At 58.5% G+C, this 20247-nt stretch overlaps 1 protein-coding gene across 1 annotated transcript in view; it reads right to left on the bottom strand.

Annotated features, from left to right (window-relative positions):
* Positions 1–8900: 8900 nt before the first annotated feature.
* The window catches only part of POLE (DNA polymerase epsilon, catalytic subunit), a 37989-nt gene continuing 26642 nt past the window's right edge, over positions 8901–20247 (bottom strand). The window contains exons 33-49 of the mRNA XM_030583112.1: positions 19785–19925; positions 19177–19330; positions 18987–19093; positions 18594–18770; positions 17965–18188; positions 17586–17806; positions 16523–16727; positions 15967–16140; positions 14793–14918; positions 13835–13955; positions 13474–13657; positions 12895–13026; positions 12577–12770; positions 12005–12205; positions 11780–11905; positions 10295–10384; positions 8901–10061 (exon numbers count right to left, since the gene is read on the bottom strand). Coding sequence (XP_030438972.1) covers positions 9951–10061; positions 10295–10384; positions 11780–11905; positions 12005–12205; positions 12577–12770; positions 12895–13026; positions 13474–13657; positions 13835–13955; positions 14793–14918; positions 15967–16140; positions 16523–16727; positions 17586–17806; positions 17965–18188; positions 18594–18770; positions 18987–19093; positions 19177–19330; positions 19785–19925 — 2688 coding nt within the window. The 3' untranslated portion in view covers positions 8901–9950. The remainder of the gene's footprint in view (positions 10062–10294; positions 10385–11779; positions 11906–12004; positions 12206–12576; positions 12771–12894; positions 13027–13473; positions 13658–13834; positions 13956–14792; positions 14919–15966; positions 16141–16522; positions 16728–17585; positions 17807–17964; positions 18189–18593; positions 18771–18986; positions 19094–19176; positions 19331–19784; positions 19926–20247) is intronic.

Genomic DNA, 20247 nt, shown 5'->3' with positions numbered 1-20247 from the left:
GATCTCATTGCACTAGCTCCCCAGCTTCTTTCCAGGGGCTGGTGCCCAGCCCCACACCCTACACCAGTGGGGCCATACAGGATGATTCTGGGCATCCCCAGCGAGATCAGGGTCCCACTGGGCTAGATGCTGTAACCCTCCCCTCCCCCCCGTACTCCCACTGCATCTTTCATGGAGCTCTCAAAGCAGCCATGGGGCAGGCGAGCCGGGTGCCGGGAGCTCTCTGCTCAGTGTGGCTGCTACATGGGAGCTGTTTGTGGGCCTGTGATGGAGCAGGAAGCAGGGCGGATCTGACCTGGGAATGTTGCAGGGGAGTTACACTGGGGTTGGGGGAAGCCACCAGAGCTGTAACCTGAGCCAGGAGCGGGGGTGGGAGAAGTGACACCTTCTGCCCGGGAGACTGACCAAAGGAGAGGAGGAGCTGGGGGAGGGGGAAGAGAGCCGCTGGAGGAGGTTTTGTTTTCAGTCTTTGGCTGGGGGTGCAAGGCAGGGAATCCCAGGCTGGGGTTTAAGCTCCCTGAAGCCCCCAGAAGGACTTGATTGAGGGGTCCTGGTTGTACCTACAAGCTCTGCTTGGGACTGTGTTCCTGTCGTCTAATAAACCTTCTGTGTTACTGGCTGGCTGAGAGTCCTGGTGAATCGCAGGAAGAGGGGGGCAGGGCCCTGACTCTCCCACGCTGCGTGACAGGGCCCAGCTACGCTACCGCGCTGCGAAGTGTGGCTGCGGCGCGGCCCCGCTAGGCACTAAGCCAGTTTCCTTGGCCTTGCCCCCATTGTTCCCCCAGCTCAGCTCAGCTGCTGGGCGCTGGGGAGGGACCACAGGGGCACGACCAGCCTGGTGCACGGCCGTTGCTCTGAGCAGGGCTGGCCAACGTGTTGGGGACGGTAGCCACCTGCGACCCGAGGCCATGCTGTGATGCAGTGGGCTGCTCTCAGGTTCCTCCTCCTGCTGCACGGGGCCCAGCGGCACTTAGGACCCTGCCTGCCAGCCTGGGACAGGAGGTGCAGAAAGATGCTGCCCCCAGCTCGACAGTGCGGGGAAAGCCATCAGAGCGACTGCAGCTGCCCCAGCTAATGCCCGACTCACCAGACAGCCCTGAACCTGGGCCCCCTGGCACGTCTCCCCGTGTGATGGCATCACATGCTGGATACACCCCTGTGCCCTCCCCCGCCCACTGAGCATGGGCAGCTGGTGCCGCTAAGTGCCCGGGGAGTGCGCTAAAGCAATTAGAAAGAGGCTTGGCGGTAACTGAGTCAGAGCAAGCAGGGGGGGTTCTGAGCATAATCTCATTTTCTGGCTCTTCTGTTTCTGCGGCAAATCCCAGCGCAATAGCAGCTTCCTGCTGTGACCTCTAGGAGAACACATGGGCCAGGGCAGCTTGACTTCACTAGCAGGGCTGGTCCCCCCCAGTCCCCTGCAGGACTGGGCAAGGGTTAGGGGTCGGACCATTCCTGAGCCCCTGCCCACCCCAGGGCAACACTCAGGGCTGCCAAGCCCCATGGGCCATGGAGGAGCGTCCTGGGACCAGCTGGAGCTGGGGATGGAAAGTGGAGTGGAGGGGGAAGGGAGGGGAGAGGTCTTTCTGCTGTTAAGGGCATTCAGGGCCAGCTCACATGCCCCTGGGAAGAGGAGGGCAAGGAGACCAGGGCTTTGCTCCAAAGAGCACCCAGGGTCAGGTCAGAGACGCTGCACCAGGCCAGGGGCTAGGGGAGGGGGCCAGGAGCAGAAGCTGGGGGATCTATTCTGGGAGGTTTTATCACATGATGTAATGGCATTGATGCCTGACCTACTGTGCTCTGAACCTCACTCACTCCAGAGCCGTCACTGCCTTCGGTGGAAGCAAGCGTCGGATGAGTCACAATGTCACATTTTAAGCATATTGCATAAATAAACAATGCTGCAAAATCGCCAGTTGCAATGTGAATCTTATTTTTAAATAGCGAGATGGGGTTTAGGTTCCTTTGCTTGTTAATGCATGTTTAAACGTGTGCATGCGTGTGGGCCCGGGCGCTAGTTAATGCCATTGTTTGAAAATACAGAGAATAAAATAGCATCACCTTCGAAAATGAGAGACAGCAAAACCTCACTGATTAGCCTTAGGACCGGAAAATACTTAACAACACACAATGCATTTGGCTGTAAGTCCATCAACTTTGTAAAGCCAGATTTTATAGTCTGGATCTTTATTGTAACAGCACCAGGACTTTGTCTTTTCGATGGGCCTTTCAGAGCTGTTCTGTTCTGACGAGCCGTCACGAGCATCCACGGCTGGTCCCGATTCTTGAACGTGAGAGGCCATTGCAGGGTAACGCAGACACAAGCACCGTGACTGTGCCTGCGTGCATGCATGGCTGTTACGTGCAAAGACTTTATGGCAGGACAAAGCCGCAACCACACAAGGTGAAGAAATGCATGCACGGTGCAACTGCTGGGCAGGCAAATGCACTTCCCCCCTGGCATTTTACACCCCGGCTGGCCTACTGTATAAATGGAAGGAGTTCGGTGGCACCTTAAAGACTCACACATTAGGGCATAAGTTTTTGTGGGTAAAAAACCCACTTCTTCAGCTGCATGAAGTGAAAGTTACAGCTGCAGGCATGAATATACTGACACATGGAGAGAAGGGAGTTACCTTGCAAGTGGAGAACCAGTGTTGACAGGGCCAGTTCAGTCAAGGTTGATGTGATCCACTCCCAATAATGGATGAGGAGGTGTCAATACCAAGAGAGGGAAAGTTGCTTTTGTAATGAGCCAGCCACTTCCAGTCCCTATTCAAGCCCAAATTAATGGTGTTAAATTTGCAAATGAATTTTAGTTCTGCTGTTTCTCTTTGAAGTCTGTTTTTTTTAAGTTTTTTTGTTGAAGGATGGCTACTTTTAAATCTGCTATTGTATGTTAGGGGGCTTATTCCTTTACCCTCTCACTTCCCTGGTCCTTCTCGCATGAACAGAGCAGCAATACCCGAAGTCCGAAGTTGCAGACAATTCTATGTTTATTGGGGTGAACTTCCAGCAAGCATGATTCCAGTTTCCTTTCTCAGTGTCCCCCTTCCCAGCTCTGACACCACAGAGCCTTGCCTGTGTCTGTTTCTGTTCCCATTTCCCCCTTTAGCAAAACATGATCCCAATTCCCCCATCCCCAGTCCCTGCTCCCATTCCCTCCCCCCACTTACTTCCTGATTGACTGCAGACTATGTAATAAAACTTGAATTCTGCTTAGCTATACCCTAACCAACCAATCCTAACAGACTGTAAGATGGTTATTTAACCAATTATATCCCACCACCTTAATTGGTTTACACCCAACAAAATTAATTATACAGCAGACAGAAACAATCACAGAACCAGACACCATGCAAATAAACATACAAAACAATACAGAAGTGAGGATTTCACAACTACATCTACACAGACATAAGGGTTTTCCAGCTGTGTCTATTGATAAGTGAGTTTTTACCAGACAGAAAACTATCAAACTAAATTTCCTTTTACATGTTCTAGGCTCTTCCCTTTCTCTAGAGATGATAGATCGGATCACCTTCCGAACAGCCCCCGATTGCCTTATTTCAGTGTGACTAAACAGGGCCTCAGACTGTCACAGTAAGAGAAGGCCCTTACACAGACAGTGATTTTTGATTCTTTCTTTTATACCTCTATAACTAGCTAAGTGATAAGAATACACCTAAATTCTTAAAGTATAGGTCTTTGCAGACAGGCCTCAATATCTATATCCTAAAATTGAATGTTCAGGGAGATTGAAGTGTTCTACTGGGTTGTGTATGTTACCATTCCTGATGTCCGATTTGTGTCCATTTATTCTTTTACTTATGGACTGTCCAGTTTGGCCAATGCACATGTACATTAGTAGATGTGCAGGTGAATGAGTCCCTTTTGGCGTGGCTGGGTCCTCTGATGGTATCGCTAGAGTAGATATGGGGACAGAGAAGGCAATGGGGTTTGTTACAGGGATTGGGTTTCCTGGATTAGGGTTTCTGTGGTGTGGTGTGTAGTTGCTGGTATTTGCTTCAGGTTTGGGGGCTGTCTGTAAGCGAGAACTGGCCTGCCTCCCAAGGCCTGTGAGAGCGGAGGATCGTTTTCCAGGAGAGGTTGTAGATCACTGATAATGCGCTGAGCGGGCTGTATGTGATGGCCAGTGGTGGTGTTATTTTCCTTGCTGGGCCTGTCCTGTAGTAGGTGATTTCTGGGTACCCATCTCACTCTGTCAGTCTGTTTCCTCACTTCGCCAGGTGGGTATTTAAGAACACTTGATAGAGATCCTCTAGGTGTTCGTCTGAGGGATCGCAGCAAATGCGGTTGTATCTTAGGGTTTGGCTGTAGACCATGGATCGTGTGATGTGGTCTGGATGAAGCTGGAGGCATGCAGGTAAGTATAGTGGTCAGTAGGTTTCTGGTATAGGAGTATGTTTATGTGACCATTGCTTATTAGTACTGGTTTCCAGGAAGTGGATCTCTTGTGTGGACTGGTCCAGGCTGAGGCTGATGGTGGGATGGAAATGGTTGAAATCCAGGTGGAATTCCTCAAGGGCCTCCTTTCCGTGGGTCCAGATGATGAAGATGTCATCAGTGTGGCACAAGTAGAGGAGGGGCATTAGGGGACGAGAGCTGAGGAAGCGTTGTTCTAAGTCAGCCATAAAAATGTTGGCATACTATGGGGCCATGTATAAACGGGATTCCCCGTTCTCAGCCTGCCCTAGGATTTATCTCCCAGGGGGCTCTCTGCAGCCTCCTGGAGATTTGTATTTAATTCCTGGAGACTCAAGGGCTGTCCTGGGGGTTGGCAATCGGGTTAGGATCCCAACATGGAGCTGACACCCCTGGCTGCAGCCCTGCAGGAATCTCTACAGCTCCCACAGGCCTGGCGCCCGCAGCATGGGTCCCACTAATCTCAGGCTGGGGGCTGCGCCTCTCCTTCCTGCAGCTGGTGTCTGGCCACCCCTGGGAGCAGAAGGCCGGTGCTGCAGTAACACATGGCCTGTGCCCAGGAGCTGCTAGCATCACTGCCTGCTCTCCCTGCGCTTACCGTCAGCTGGGCCCAGCAGCTCCCAACTAGGCCTCAGGTTGCACTAGACACAGCGCTAGGGTGAGTCTCTCCAAGGCCCTGATCCCACTCGGAGCACTAGCTGGAGGCAGCATCACCCACACTGTCTCCCTAGCACCCCTGCTGCCCCAGAACCGCCCGGGGCTGGTGAGCAAGCAGCCCCGCACTGACCTCTGGCTCCCCTCAGAGCAAGGGGCAATCTTCCTGCACCAGGAGGCCACGGGCGTGGAACCTCCCTCAACACAGCAGGGGATCCCTGAGACCCTTCAGCGCTGGCCAGAGGGAAGTGACCAGGCCCCAAGCTGGGGGTCAGTAACAGGGCAACATCAACCAGGCTCTTTCCATCCCTGTCCCTGCTGATTGCACTGGTCTCCTCTGACGGCACGTGGGAGCTGCCCAGAGCACCCCCCCCCCCAGTATCTCAGCCCTCGGGGGGCAGCGCAGAGCCAAGCCCAGCTGGCAGGGTGGGTTTTGCCCAAGAGGAGGAGCTGGGAGCGTGAACTCGCTAACCCCAGCCCCAGGGGGCATGCACCTGCCGGAATCTCTGCTTCCCAGAAAGGGGGGGGGGCGCAGCGCCTCCTGCTAACTCGATTCCATGGTGCAGCCGGCCCATTAGGGTCGGGTTTCCCTGCACTGTCCAGCCAGCTCCAGTTCCCTGATTCCTGGCAAGGGAGGCAAGGAGTGGCAACCACACTGGTTAATGGGCATCTGGTCCTTGCAAGAGGTGCTCCCTGCCTCTCCCTTCTGGTCACAGCCCCATCCCACAGATGCTGGCAGTGGTGGGATCACACGTGGGTTTGCAGCAACAGGCCCATCATTAGGACGGTCTGGGATCTGCTCAGAGCCCCCTGGCTGCCCTCTGCTCCTGCACTCAGCGCAGATTGGGGAGATGGGGTGCAGAGCCTGGGGACAGGAGGGGGCAGCGCCAGCTGGGATGAAACTGACTTGGCAAAGGTTTAACTCAAAGCAGCTTCCTGCCCCAAATGAGCAATGGGCGGGGGCAGCAGTTCTGAGTCTTTATTTTCTTTAATGAAAAAAACAGCAAGGCTCAGTTTTCAGGCCACACTTTTGGCTTTTGACAAAAAGCCCATTTGAACCCTGGCCAGTTAAAATATCAGAGACGCTGGGGGACTTTGTCTGAGACTCCAGAATTGCTTCCAAATTTCCCACAAACAATAGGTAATTGTTGAGCAGCTCTAGCAATGGCAGCTCCCACCTGCCCCATCCCATCCCCTGGGCGTGGGTTTGCTTAGCAGGACGGGGGCTTGGCTTTCCCGACCCAGCACGGAAGTGAGCAGGGTAAAGAATTAGGGAGCAGGAATGGGAGGGTCCCTGCAGGCTGTTTTCATAACACAAAGTGGGGCTGGGTGGGGTGAGACTGGCCCAAGCAAGCTAAAGTGGGTCCCAAAGGGGGCAGGGGTGGCATACAGTCCAGTGGCTAAAAGGGAGAGGAACACAGATGTTAGTCACATGCATGGATGGGAGGTGCCCAGAGACCCCATTGCTAGAGCTTACAGACCAGACCATTCCCAGCCTAGACTCCTGCACCAAAGGAGGCTGCAAAGCAGGTCAGCAGCTCCTCCTGCTGGCTGCCATCTGGAAATGCAGGGCAGTCCCCCCAGCTGCCCAGCACCCCTGGCTGGCTCTGCTCCCTCAAAGGATTCTGCATGCAGCTGCAGAGGGGGAGCAGGACATGGGCTAGGGGAGCCAGTCTCCACTTCAAGGAGTGTTTTTAACATCTAACCTCCCCTACCCCTCTGCCCTGAGTCAACAGCCCCACTCCAGCCAGCCGGATGGCCCCATGCCTGGCACTGCCCAGCACCTACCCCTCCAGGAGCCAAGTGGCTTCTCAGACCAGGTTCCAGTGAGACAGGACACCCCATCAGCCCCCCACATGCTAATACTGGGCAGTAATCAGCCCTGGCAGTGCCAGGCTCAGCGAAGGCCGAAGATGGAGCAGGCTAGAGCCAAGCACCCTTCCTGCCTAGGCAGAGCCCCCCCCCCCCCATGCATGTGGGGTTAATGGCTGATGCTTACGCTGTGAACCCAGCACCTTCACTGCCCCCCTCCCCCTCACACACCCAAGCTCAGACCCAGAGCTTTTCAGCAGCAGAGCTTGGAGCACTTCACCAAGGTCAGCAGCATTAGCCTCACTTTATAGATGGGGAAACGGAGGCAGGGCCCTGTCCCTTGAGCACAGGCTGGGGCACCCATGAAGATGGGCAGAGGCTGCCACATGAGCACAAGCCTCGGGCCCGGGCAGGGGGCAGCCTGTGTGAAGAACAGAACGGCCCAGACGTGCAGTCAGTGCCATGCGCTGCAGCTTCCACTAGGGGAACTTTGCCAGGGGGCACTCGGGCTGGAGCAAAGACAGCGAATCCTCCAACAGCCCAGGCTGGACAAAATGATGTGCCTGAGCCCCCGGCCACAGGGGACAGGATCCAGGAGGCAGGAACTGACCTCCCATGGCCAGTGTCCCCTCTCTTTTCCCACACATGTGCAGAATGAATTTTGTTATGTGCACCAGTACCGAGGTGTTGTGTGACACATCACCTGTATATTGGTGTACAACACAAAATTCATGTGGCAGGGGTGGGGCCGAGTTTGGAGTGTGGGAGGGGGCACACTGGGGCAGAAGGTTAGGGTGCAGGCTGTGGGGTGAGGCAGAGATGAGGGGTTTAGGGTGCAGGCTGCCCCAAGGCTACGACAGGGAGAGAGGACTCCCCCCAGTTCTCTTCCAGCAGCAGCACCTGGGCTTGGGGGGAAGAGGCGCCTCTCCCCTCGGGGGCAGTGCCGAGGCTGGGGCTGCTGGATAGGTGCCCCCCTCCCCCAGCCACGGCAAGTCCCAGGCTGAGTTGAGGACAGGGGAGGGGCGCCCCTCCCCAAGCTATGGCAGGTCCTGGTGGGGCAGGTTCCCTGAGCTGCTGTGCAGCTGCAGTTTACAGCGAAATGAGCCCATGGCTCCCTGGCCCAGGGACTCTGCTGGGAGCAGCGTATTTTATGGGCCACCATCAGGCACCCTGGCATGCAGGGCCCCAGCCTGCCAGGAGAGCAAAGCGGTGCCACCCTGCCCAGGGAAAGCGAGGGAGCTGTAGGCCAGGTGAGGCTGTGGAAGGAGCTAGTGCCCTGGGGAGGGTGGCCTGCTGGCATGGGAATGGGCACAGCTGGGATAGCAGGTGCCCTGGCAGGGCAGGAAGACGTGAATCACTCATACTCATAGACTTTAAGGTCAGAAGGGACCATTATGATCATCTAGTCTGACCTCCTGCACAATGCAGGCCACAGGATCTCACCCACCCACTCCTGTAACAAACCTCTAACCTATGTCTGAGTTATTGAAGTCCTCAAATTGTGGTTTGAAGATCTCAAGCTGCAGAGAATCCTCCAGCAAGTGACCCGTGCCCCACGCTGCAGAGGAAGGCGAAACACCTCCAGGGCCTCTGCCAGTCTGCCCAGGAGGAAAATTCCTTCCCGACCCCAAATATGGTGATCAGCTAAACCCTGAGCATGTGGGCAAGACTCACCAACCAGCACCCAGGAAAGAATTCTCTAGAAACTCAGATCCCACCTCATCTAACATCCCATCACAGACAACTGGGCTTACTTACCTGCTGATAATCAAAGATCAATTGCCAAATTAATTGCCAAAATTAGGCTATCCCATCATATCATCCCTTCCATAAACTTACCAAGCTTAGTCTTGAAGCCAGATATGTCTTTTGCCTCCACTTCTCCCCTTGGAAGGCTGTTCCAGAACTTCACTCCTCTGATGGTTAGAAACCTTCGTCTAATTTCAAGTCTAAACTTCCTAGTGTCCAGTTTATATCCATTTGTTCTTGTGTCCACCTTGGTAGTAAGCTTAAATAATTCCTCTCCCTCCCTAATATTAATCCCTCTGATTAAGTCACAACCGTACACCTTGGTACCCGAGATGGGACCGGGGGAATCAGCCTTTGGGTGTGAACAATGCCCTGCCCCCAACCCCCTTGGTCAATCAGAGCACAGAGACCTGCTCACATGCCCCCCCCTGCACTCAACACCCTGCTCATCCTGCAGGGGTGGGGCAGACTAGTCACTCAGCCCCTCACCCCCATGGGGGGGCCAGGGTCTGGCACCCAAGAGGACACCCGAAGGCCCAGTAAGTGCCGAGTAGCAGAGCTGGGCTCTCCTGTGACACCACTGGCCATGTGTGAAATCAAGGCCAGTGGCCCCAGTGCCCCATGCGGCAGCTGCCTCTCCTCGGTCCGTGCCAGGGCAGCAGCCTAGTCCAGTCCATGGGGAGCCCTCTTCCCCCACTGCTGGCCCCTATTCCTCACTGCACCACCAGGCTGAGTGGGGGGGGAGCCCTGGGCTGTGGGAGGGGAGGGCACTCATTTCCCAGGTGCTCCCTCCCTCCCGCTGAGGTACGTGCACATGCTGCCCCCCACTCGTCCTCAACAGCTTGGCACTCCTCAGAGCAACCCTTTATTCACAAACGTATCAAAAATCCTCATAAAACCACCAGGGCCACCCACCTGCACCCAGGACTGCAGGTGCAGAAAGGAGCCCCGCTGAGAGGCAGGGCTGCCCCTGGCTTCACTCCCGCTGCTCCTTACAAGGGCAGCCAGCGAGAGCTTTCAGTCAGTCAGTGCCAGGGCAGCATGGCGCTGCCCAGCCCTCAGGCTGCCCTGCACCATGGAGAGCTTCAGTCCCTCCAAAGCCTCCAGCGCTGGGCACAGCTAAGCTGGCACCTTGACCTCAGTCACACTACAGGCCTCGGAGCTGGCTGCAGGAAAGCCAAGGGGCAGGCCGGGGGTGCCAACAGCCAGTGGTAAAAGCTGCTGCAGCGCAGGGCTCAGAGACCCCCCTGCTCCTGGAGCCCATGGCAGCGGGGAAGGGGGTTGGTCTGTCATCACCGGAGCTGCGGGTTCAGCTGCAGCAGCCACTCGATGGTCTCGAGCAGGTGGGCCATGCTGTAGTGCCGGGCAATGCTGCGGAAGACGTTGATCTGCTCCACGAAGGCCTGCGGGAACAAAGGGAGCAGTTGGGAGAGGTGGCCGGGCTGCAGCCCACAGGGGGAGGTATGGCACTGCAGTGTGGGTGGAGAGTGCATGTGCCAGCACCAGGCACAGGGCAGGATGTGAGGAGCTAGCGGGCACAGGGAGGAGAGGCTGGGCCAGGAGGGGGCTGCGTTTGCTCGACTCCTGGCCACCATTTCCCATGGAGCACAGTGGGTCTGACGGGGGCAGCACGTACCTTGGTCTGGATCAGCAGGGTGAAGTCTCCAGCACAGGTGCAGTAGATGGGCATGTGTGTCTCCTTCACGCCTTTGCACTTCATACACACCTGGGAGCAGAGGAGCTTTGCTGAGGTGAGGGCTAGCCCTGGGATTGGGCCCCAGCCCACAGTGCCAGGCCGAGGGGACAGCCTCGCTTTGCCTGGCCCCAGTCGCCAGCAGGGCCCTGCAAAGGGGGGCTGTGTGTCCCTGAGGCTGAAGCCAGCCCCTACCCCCAACAGTGGCTGCTAAGCACACTGCAATCATGCCCAGCCAGAGGGCACTGGGCTCAGTCTCATAAGAGAGCTGGCTAGATCGTCAGGCTCAACAGGTAGTGACCAATGGCTCCATGTCTAATTGGCAGCCAGTTTCTAGTGGAGTGCCCCAGAGGTCGGTCCTGGGGCTGGTTTTGTTCAATAACTTCACTAACAATCTGGAGAACGGCATGGACTGCATCCTCAGCAAGTTTGCAGATGACACGAAACTTGGAGGAGTGGTAGACACGCTGGAGGGTAGGGATAGGATACAGAGGGACCCAGACAAATTAGAGGGTTGGGCCAAAAGAAACCTGATGAGGTTCAACAAGGACAGGTGCAGAGTCCTTCACTTAGGACGGAAGAATCCCATTCACTGCTACAGACTAGGGACCAAGTGGCTAGGCAGCAGTTCTGCAGAAAAGGGCCTAGGGGTTACAGTGGACGAGAAGCTGGATATGAGTCAACAGTGTGCCTTTGTTGCCAAGAAGGCTAACAGCATTTTGGGCTGTATAAGTAGGGGCATTGCCAGCAGATTGAGGGACGTGATCATTCCCCTCTATCTGACATTGGTGAGGCCTCATCTGGAATGCTGTGGCCCGTTTTGGGCCCCACACTACAAGAAGGATGTGGAGAAATTGGAAAGAGTCCAGCACAGGGTAACAAAAATGATTAGGGGGCTGGAGCACGTGACTTATGAGAGGCTGAGGGAACTGGGATTGTTTAGTCTGCAGAAAAGAAGAATGAGGGGGGATTTGATAGCTGCTTTCAACTACCTGAAAGGGGGTTCCAAAGAGGATAGAACTAGACTGTTCTCAGTGGTGGCAGATGACAGAACAAGGAGTAATGGTCTCAAGTTGCAGTGGGAGAGGTCTAGGTAGGATATCAGGAAACACTATTTCACTAGGAGGGTGGTGAAGCACTGGAATGGGATACCTAGAGGTGGTGGAATCTCCTTCCTTCGAGTTTTTTGAGGCCCGGCTTGACAAAGCCCTGGCTGGGATGATTTAGTTGGGGTTGGTCCTGCTTTGAGCAGGGGGTTGGACTAGATACCTCCTGAGGTCCCTTCCAACCCTGAGATTCTATGATTCATGTGTCTCAAGTGGAAGCCCCATTCCCCTGCCGCTGTGCGGAGAGCAGCCCCGTGCCCAGCAGCTGGACATTAGCAGCAGCAAGGGCCCCACTGAGACAGTCCCTCCCTCCGCCTCTCACCAGGTCCTGCAGCATGAAGGCCATCAGCTTCTTCTGCAGGGCTTCCACCAGGGCCGCTTCGATGGAGCCGCGCTCATACTCTGCCTGGCAGTTGGAACACACCCAGCTTGGGGGCACAGCAGCATCCTAAGGGCAGAGACAGGGTGAGCTGAAGGGTGAGCTGAAGCGGGGCACTTGCTAGAGTTCAGTGTGGGAGCCCAGCAAGCTTCCGTGGCAGCCTGGTACCTGGCAGGGGCTTGGGTCTTTGCAGAGGTCCAGGTCCCTGCAGAAGTTGCAGTTGCGGCAGATCACCTCGGAGAGCACGTAGGAACGGCAGGGGTCCCGGAACTGGGCCTCCTCCGAGAACTCACCCACGTCCACCAGGCGCAGCAGGTCCCGCTTCAGCTTATTCACCTGATTGGTTATGTTGGCATCCAGAGACAGCACCTGCCGGAGGGGAGAGCCGCATGGGCCACTGGCTGCAAGGTGGGGGTCTGTGCCCCTCTCACGTGGCCTGCAGAGTCCCTGGGGCAGCGATGGCAGCTGACTGGGGCAGCAGGGGAGGGGTAAATCATTCCTGGGGAAACTAGTGGGCTGGAGCCCTGTGCCAGGGCCTCCCGCTCTCTGCAGGAGGTGAGTGGCATGGGCAGACTGCAGATTAGAGGAAGACCGCCCGGGGATTCCCCAGCCTGGCTGGATCCCAGGAGGGCAGCTGTGCCTCCTCTGGCTGGGGCAGAGTCCTGGGCACAGGGGGAAGGAGAGAGCCCTGCTGACTCAGCAGGCCCAGGGCTCTGCCGTGCAGCAGGCGCACCACTAACCTTGCAGACATATTTAATGAACTCCAGTGCCGGGTTGTTGAGCGGCAGGTAGGAGCCGGGCAGCGCTGGGAACATGTCCGAGGGCAGAGTGGCATGGCGGGAGCCAGTCACCTTCTTCTGGATCTTCTGGGTGATGGTGAAGAAGCTCTGGGTGAGCTCATTGGAGACGTAGTCCTGCGAGAAGGTGATCACGCCTGGAGGGAGAGGAGAAAGGGTGCCCTGAGCCAGACTGCAGCGTGACGGGGCCAGCTCGCCTCATCCAGACACCAGCGTCCGGCAGGCCGCAGCCCCCAGGGCAAAGGGAAGAATTTAACTCACCAGGCATGGTGCCCACCTCACCCACAGCCTCTTGGGAGGCCTGGCTGCTGGGCCTCCTCCTGACAGGCGTGCTCCCGGGGGCGCTGCGCCGCATCTCCTCCTTCATGCTGTGGTACACGGCGACAATGTAGGCTGGGAAGAGGGGGCAGAGGCAAATCTCCAACCATGATCTCAGCATGGCACCCCATGTTACCTCGGATTGGCCCCCGGCACAGAGCCACCTGATGGGCGGACAGTAGGGGACGCCCTGGAGGTGTGCACAACCCCCATCCTGGGGAGCCCCCTCAGCTGGAATGCCCACCTGCGGGTGCCTTCCAGGGCCTGTGTCTGCAGCGCACAGCGCAGTGGTGTCTGGTCGGGGGCTCCCAGCTGTTATCACAACACAGTCACCCTAATGGACAGCATCCATAACAGAATGGGCAGAGATGGGAGCCCTCACTGAGCACCAGGGGGCAGCACCGAGTGTCTCAGGGGGCAGCAGGGAAGAGCCTGGATCTGGCTCCTGTGGGGGGCAGTAGTAAGGGCTGTGGGGGGGCGGAGGAGAGGGCCTCCCATGAGCCCTGCAGGGGGTGCACTTACCCGACACGATCATGAGGAAGTAGTTCTGGCAGGAGGCTGCCTGGGGCAGGTACTGCACAATGTTCCAGTTGTTCTCCAGCAAATCCTCCACACTGGCCTCCCCCGGCTCTTCCTCCTCCTCAGCCTCCTCCTCTTCATCCTCACTGCCCTCCTCAGCACCCGCTTGCCTTTTGCTGGTGCCCGTCTAAACCAAAGGGCCAAGTGCTGGACAGTTACACGCCTGATTCCTAGCCCCATTTCACCTCCCTCGGGGGCTAACAGTGCCTGATGCCCAGCAGAGACAACCCAACCCCCTGCCCCCACACCTGGCACAGCCCGCTCCCCTCTCCACAGTGTGCCTCAGCCTGCCCTGGGTGCTTACCTCCCCAGAGGGCACTCTCCCCTTGATGCCCCCGTAGTTAGCTGGGTCCATCCAGAGCAGAAACTCCCAGCAGCGGGAGAAGGAGATGGTCAGGGAGTGGAAGATCTCCTTCGAGTGGATGCTGGAAGGGAAAAGATGATGATGACCCAGAGACACATGGAGACTGCAGCCCGCCCAGGATCTGCCTTCTACTCCGCACCTCGGAGGAAAGTCCCCTTGGGGCCCGAGAAAGGAGGGCAGTGTGGGATGTGTGCCCCACGTGGGGGTGCCACTCCCTTGCCCAGCCAGCCAGTAGAGCCCCCTCAGATCAGACTCTCTTCAGGGAGTGGGCCTGGCATAAGACGACTGGAGCATGGCTCTGCTCTGACCAGGGGCATCATGAGTGCTGGGCCTGCCCCAAAGAGGCTCCAGGGCTGGGGACAAAGGGGCATGTTTGATCCAGGGGCTCTGGGATGACAACACACTGTGCTCATCAGGCTGCCCCCTACCCCGAGCACCCCCCAGACCCAAAGGCCAGTGGGGAGCCCCTGCACTCTAATGGCTCAGACACAGCCAGCTCCGGCATGCTGAGAGTCAGCCGGGCCAGGGTGCGTAGCTGGCACTAGGGGAAATTCACTGGCCTGGGGTATGCAGGAGTCAGACTGGCAGATGCAGTGGGCAAGGGAACATCTTCGATTGGCCCAACTTCTGCTGGGGAGAGAGACATTGCTACCTCCCCCAGCTGGTCTGCCCGGCGTCCGGGGCCCAACACGGCTACACCACCAGTGCACAGAGGATCTAGGGGGTGTGCCTGGGTTTAAACTCCATGAACCATGGACTCCTGCTGTGAGCCACAGAGGCACAGCCCTGCCCACGTCCGGGTTAGAGCCGTCAGCTGCAGCCTCTCCACATGCCCCGGCTGTGGGGCTCAGCCCTGCACTGCAGGGCCAGGGGAACTCGGCCGGCTGCCCAGACACACCTGTTTGTGATGTACTCCACATAGGCAATGGCGTCCTCGATGCGCCGTTTCTTGGTGCATAGGATGATGCGGTTGAAGTTGGCATAAACCACGGAAGAGCCGAGTCGCTTGAACTCGGCCACCAACCTGGGGAAAGGTGCGAAGGGGAGAGGAGCACGTGAGGCTGGTGCTGCCCCCCAGAGAGCTCTGGCCCATACGCTGCCGCCCCAGCCCCCTCCACAGGTACAGCCTCAGGAGCAGACCCCGCCAGGCATCGCGTCTCTGAAGGGAGCTCCCGTTGGCAGGGTGCTGGGCACAGGAGGCCTGGCTGGCTGGGCTGCATGCACTACCCTTTGGCAAGCATGGCAGTGCCCTGCCAGCCACGTAAAGGCGCTGCCATGACTCCTCCTGTGTTTAATGGAAGCAGGCCCTGAACCTCTCAGCCTGGATCACCTGTTCTGGGCGCAGGCGAGTGCAGGGTTCCCAGATCTTCCAGCCCTTCACCTCACAGCCGTTGTTCAAGGTGCTACATGAACCAGTGATGTTTGGGAGCCGCTGGGACCAAGCACGGCTCCCCCTACCTGCAGATCTCACCATGCCCCACCCCCCTGGCTCCGGTGTGGCTCCCACACCCACAGATCTCGGCACGTCTCATCCCCTGGCTCTAGCGCCCACCCCCCCCCGCCCGCCCCCAGGTCTCAGCACGCCTCATCCCCCCAACTCTGGCACGGCCCCCTGCCCCCAGGTCTCAGCATGCCTCATCTCCTTGGCTCCCCCTCCTGCAGGTCTCAGCACGTCTCATCCCTCCCAGCTTTGATGCCCCCCGCCCGCAGGTCTCAGCACACCTCATCTCCCCGGCTCTGGCGTGGCACCCCCGCCCGCAGGTCCCAGCACGCCTCATCCCCCCGGCTGCACTATGGCCCCCTACCAGGCCCCACTTGTTGAGCACATTAATGGTGCCACCTAGCGGTGCTCAACCTGCGATGCAGTCCCACAGCACAGCAGAGGCTGGCTGTGCTTCCAGCCCTCTCTCTAGAGCCAGAGGAGTACAGCAGCGAATGGGGTGACCAGCTCCACTTTGGGGCCTGCCCTACCCACCTGCAGCTAGCTCCTCAGGGGACCTGGCTGCAGCTGGCACCGTGACCTACAGTGCCCCCCCCTGGCCCTGCCAGCCGCCCCCCCCCCCCCCACTCACTGCAGGAAGAGCTTTTTCATCATGTTGTGCAGGGTGCGGTGCAGCGCCGGGTCATGCAGCAGCGAGGCTGGCGAGCGGAGCCAGCGGTAGAAGTGGATCACCTGGTTGTCGGCATAGACATTGTGGTACTGCGTGATCTCCTTCACCCAGCCTACCACCATACTCTTCAGGATCCTGCCAGGAGAGCAGAGATCAGGCCCTGCCCAACTCTGGGCCAAGTCCACAGGCCTCAGCTGGAGCCTGACCCCTCCAAATGCTCCTGGAGGAACCCAGCAGTGCCCACCCCCCACTCACAGCTACAAAGGCAGCACTCTGGTGTCCCTGTGTAGGCCAAACCTCCAGGTCCCCTCCTGCCAACACCTACAGGCCCAGGGAACGGGGGAAGGTACAGGTCCCCGGAGCCCAGAGTCATGCTCCTGGCTACGCACAGCCATGCCCTTCGAACAGCTGCTCCAAGACACCTGCTGGGCAGGCAAACACCCCCCAGCCCGTGCCAGGTGTCTTCTTGCAGAGCACCTGGCAGAGCCTGGCCCGTACGCTGGCCGCGTGGCCACACCTGAACGTGTTGGAGCAGAGGGCGGTCTCGTCGTAGCTGGCTGGGATGCTGGCGGCCTGGTTCCCTGTCACCATGTCCTCGAGAGACGCCTGCTGGATCACGTCGAAGCTGATGCTCATGCTGGAGGCTCCCTCCATGTCGTTGATGTGATGGGACTGCAGGATGGTGTTCACAGCCAGGCTCTGGATGTCCAGCTCCAGGCACACTGTATACAAGCAGCCTGTCAGCAGGAGGGAAGTTCCCTGGCCCCAGCACAGCAAACTCCTGGCCCCACTGAAGTCAGTGGTTCAACACAAGTGAACCCCTCGTGGAGCTATTTATAGCGCAACCGCTGCAGAGTGCAGGTACCCTGTGGCTCTGTACAGAACGATGCTTGGGGTGGGTGGTAGGGACTGGCTATCTGGAGCAGCGGCTGCTGTGGAGATGGAGGGCTCTGAACCGTTTCAGATGAAGCAGGACAGCCGCCTGGGTCTGCACAACCACTAGCTGGCCGATCAGTCGCTAGCCGCAGCCAGGATTTCGCGTTTGCTGGCGTTTAAAGAGGCTCAGCGTCTCAGTCGCAGGGACACTGGCCCGGGCAGCCTGTTCAGTGTTATTCAGCCTCGGGCTCGTTTTGCCTGGTTCTGAAGGTTTCACGATAATGGGCTGACTTTCTGAGGACAACTGGGGTGACCATGGGGGTGCCTGGAGCCCCCGGCATTCCCTGGGGGTTTCTGGTCTCCAGAGACCAGCACAGCTCATAGTACAGATGCAGCCTACACTTCTAGGTGGGGTTTCTCAGTTATCCTGTGTCTACACCGTGGGCTCTGTCAGCATGGCTGCATCAGGTGGAGGGGGTGGATTCACAAGGTAGCTATGCCCATGTCACTTTTCACCATAAACCAGCCTCAGTATCAACCACCTTGACACTGGCTTAGCAAAGAGCATGGCAGCCCAAGGTGGGCCGGTGGCAGGGTGCTGAGCAGTCCCCCAAACACCCTACCCCTGGGGGCAGCAGGCTGGCTCCCCAACCCGCTTCTCACTCCCCAAGCAACAGTCCAGCACCCTGCAGCCTCCTCCTCACCGGTGGAATAGCAGCCTGGGTTGTTGATCTCCACCGAGGCTCTGTCGTCGAACTCCATGACCAGCCGGTTGTCGTCCGCCTCCTTGCCCCCGAGGTCCGGGCGGGCCGTGGGCGAGAGCCACAGCAGATGGTTGTGGCGACGCAGGTGGCGCGAGAAGAAGAGGTCGGAGCCGAAGGTGGAGATGTCGTCGGGGAGGTTCCCGATGGGGATATGATAGTACCTGGGGCGGGGAAGGCGAGGGGCAGGGCTCAGCCCAGGTACAGAGAAAGCGATTGACACTGGTCTGCCCCATCTAGGGGGCACAGGACAGAGCCAACCACAGGCCTCCCACTGTGCCAGGCACCTGTCCCCAGACAGGGGGCAGCAGCAGCGGCTCACCTGCTCATCTCGAAGGCCTGTGACAGGCAGGTGTCCAGGTTGAGGTAGTGGCGGATCATGCGACGGGCAGCATGGCGCTGCCAGTCCAGGACGGCATAGCTGATGTCATCTGTCACCCGCATGGGAACCAAGGGGAACTCTTCGAAGACAGGAATCCCGCTCACCAGCCGCTTCACGTCCCAGTTGGATTGCACAGCGATCAGCGTAGGGCCCCTGCGCTCGTCCTGCATGGAGCGGGAGGGGAGTTGGGGCTGGCTGGGGCGGGGAGTGCGGAGGCCTCTGCCTAGGTAGAGAAACTGCAGCCTGGCCAGCGACTGCCCATGGCTGATCACACCTGCCCCTGCAGCGGGTCAGAGCCCCCTGCAGAGCTGGCGGGTCCCCCTCTGCCACCTCTCCACCATGTTGGTCACCACGGTTGGAAGCAGAGGCTGTGGGGACGTGGCCCCAAGGAACGAGTTGGGAGGCCTAGCTGCAAGGCTTGTCCTGCACTGGGAGAGACTGCACCAGCCTAGGGTGATGGCTGGCCAACCAGGGCCTGGTGGTGGGTATAAAGTGCTGGGCCGCCCGCCAATGGTCTGCTGCCGCGTCTGCATGTCTAGCCGAGCCCCGGTGCCTGCGGTGGCTCCTACCTTGTAGCCCAGCAGCAGGCGCTGGATGGCTCTGGAAACTGTCTTGAGGTCGGTCTCGGCTCGCACTTCGAAGGTGTGCTTGTCCGGAGGGAGCAGCTCTTCGCCCACCTTCTCCAGCATGGCGCTGCGCTCTGATGAGTACAGGTTGGTGAGGTTTGGCATCTGGTTACTGCGCACCTGTGCCAAAAAGAGAGAGTGGGTCGGGGGGGGAGAGCAAGGCCCCCAGTCCTCACATCCAGGGGCCAGCAGCTCCAGACGCTGCATTGCTCTGTGCTGAGAGGGGTTTGGAGAACAATGCTGCCGCGCTCCTGCTGGAGCCCACTGGGAAACCACAATCCAAAGCAGCATAGACCATTCCAACCCCTCTAAAGACACCCTGCAGCCCCCCCTTACCGTGTCCAGCACGAAGACAGAGGCCTTGCGCTGCGATGGGACGAAGAGGCCAAAGAGCGCCTTGCTGCCCTGGGAGTTGTGATAGAGATAGATGTGCCGGATGCTCCCTAGGAATGCAGAGCAGACAGGTAAGAGCTGTGGGGCTGGGCCCCGCAGCCCTCCTGCCAACACACCCAGCCTCGGGCCTTACCTGGCTCTAGGTAGCTGAACTGGGCCAGCGAGCGCATCTCCAGGTGCTCCAGGGCAAAGGTTTCAGCCTCGCGGCCAGTGAGGTGCCTGACCAGCTGCCTGCTGACCATGCACACGCAGCCCAGGTGGATCAAAGCGCGCAGCAGTAATGGCACCTGGGGAGGGACAGAGCTCGTCAGCCTCCCTAGGAAGCCTCCATCACAGGCACTGACACTGGGCCAGCAGCTATTCACGTGAGTGGGGGCGGGCCAGAGGGTAGTCGCCAGTGGAGGGACCATGGCTCGCTCAGGCAGTTCTGTTGCCCTGCCCCATTTCCCTGTGTGATCTCACTTGGTGACCTCCTTCCCCTACCCTCACCTCACAGCTCCCAGGGAAGAGGGGTGGCACATGCTGCTGCATTTCCCTGGAGGGACAGCCCTGTTGAGCTGGCGACAGGACACCTGATGCTGCAGGCAGGGGGATCCCAGGCCTCAGGCAGGCTGGGGTAACACCCGAGTGGGCCACGGCAGCCTGTGTTCCCATCCCCAAGCTGTGGCCAGGTTTGGCCAGCAGTTTAGGAGCCAGGTCTGCCTCTGGGGCAGAACCCCGGTGGGTACCAGGCACAGTCACCTGAGTCTCGTACACTCCCTCTATGTCCGGGGCAGACAGGCCGGCGTTGATCTCGTTGATGTGCTCTTGATACATGTCCTCGGGGACGGAATACTCGTACAGGTTGTAGAGGAGATTCGAGCGGGGCAGGACTCTGTTCACCTGCCAGGAAGATGCACACACAACCGTCCGCCAGTCTGCACTCCTCCCATGGGTTGGGGGAGCCCCAAACGCCCCCAGGAGAGCTACAGAACTACTGCTACTCCCAGAACTGGCTCAGGCCCTAGCTGAATAGGCCACCCACCTCCCAGCGCTAGCCCATTCCCATGTGGAAAGGAGTCCAGTGTATTTATCCACTGTGCACATCTCAAAATCACCATAACTGCCTGCCTCTGCCCAGTAGGCCAGTGCTGGGATAGCAGGGGACTGTGGATCTGGACTGAGGGGTGCTGACAGTAGGAGGTGGGACAAGACTGGCAGAGCA

Source organism: Gopherus evgoodei, chromosome 13 (genome assembly GCF_007399415.2).
Source record: "Gopherus evgoodei ecotype Sinaloan lineage chromosome 13, rGopEvg1_v1.p, whole genome shotgun sequence".
Lineage (NCBI taxonomy): Eukaryota > Metazoa > Chordata > Testudines > Testudinidae > Gopherus > Gopherus evgoodei.
This window is presented reverse-complemented; position numbering and strand designations above follow the sequence as displayed.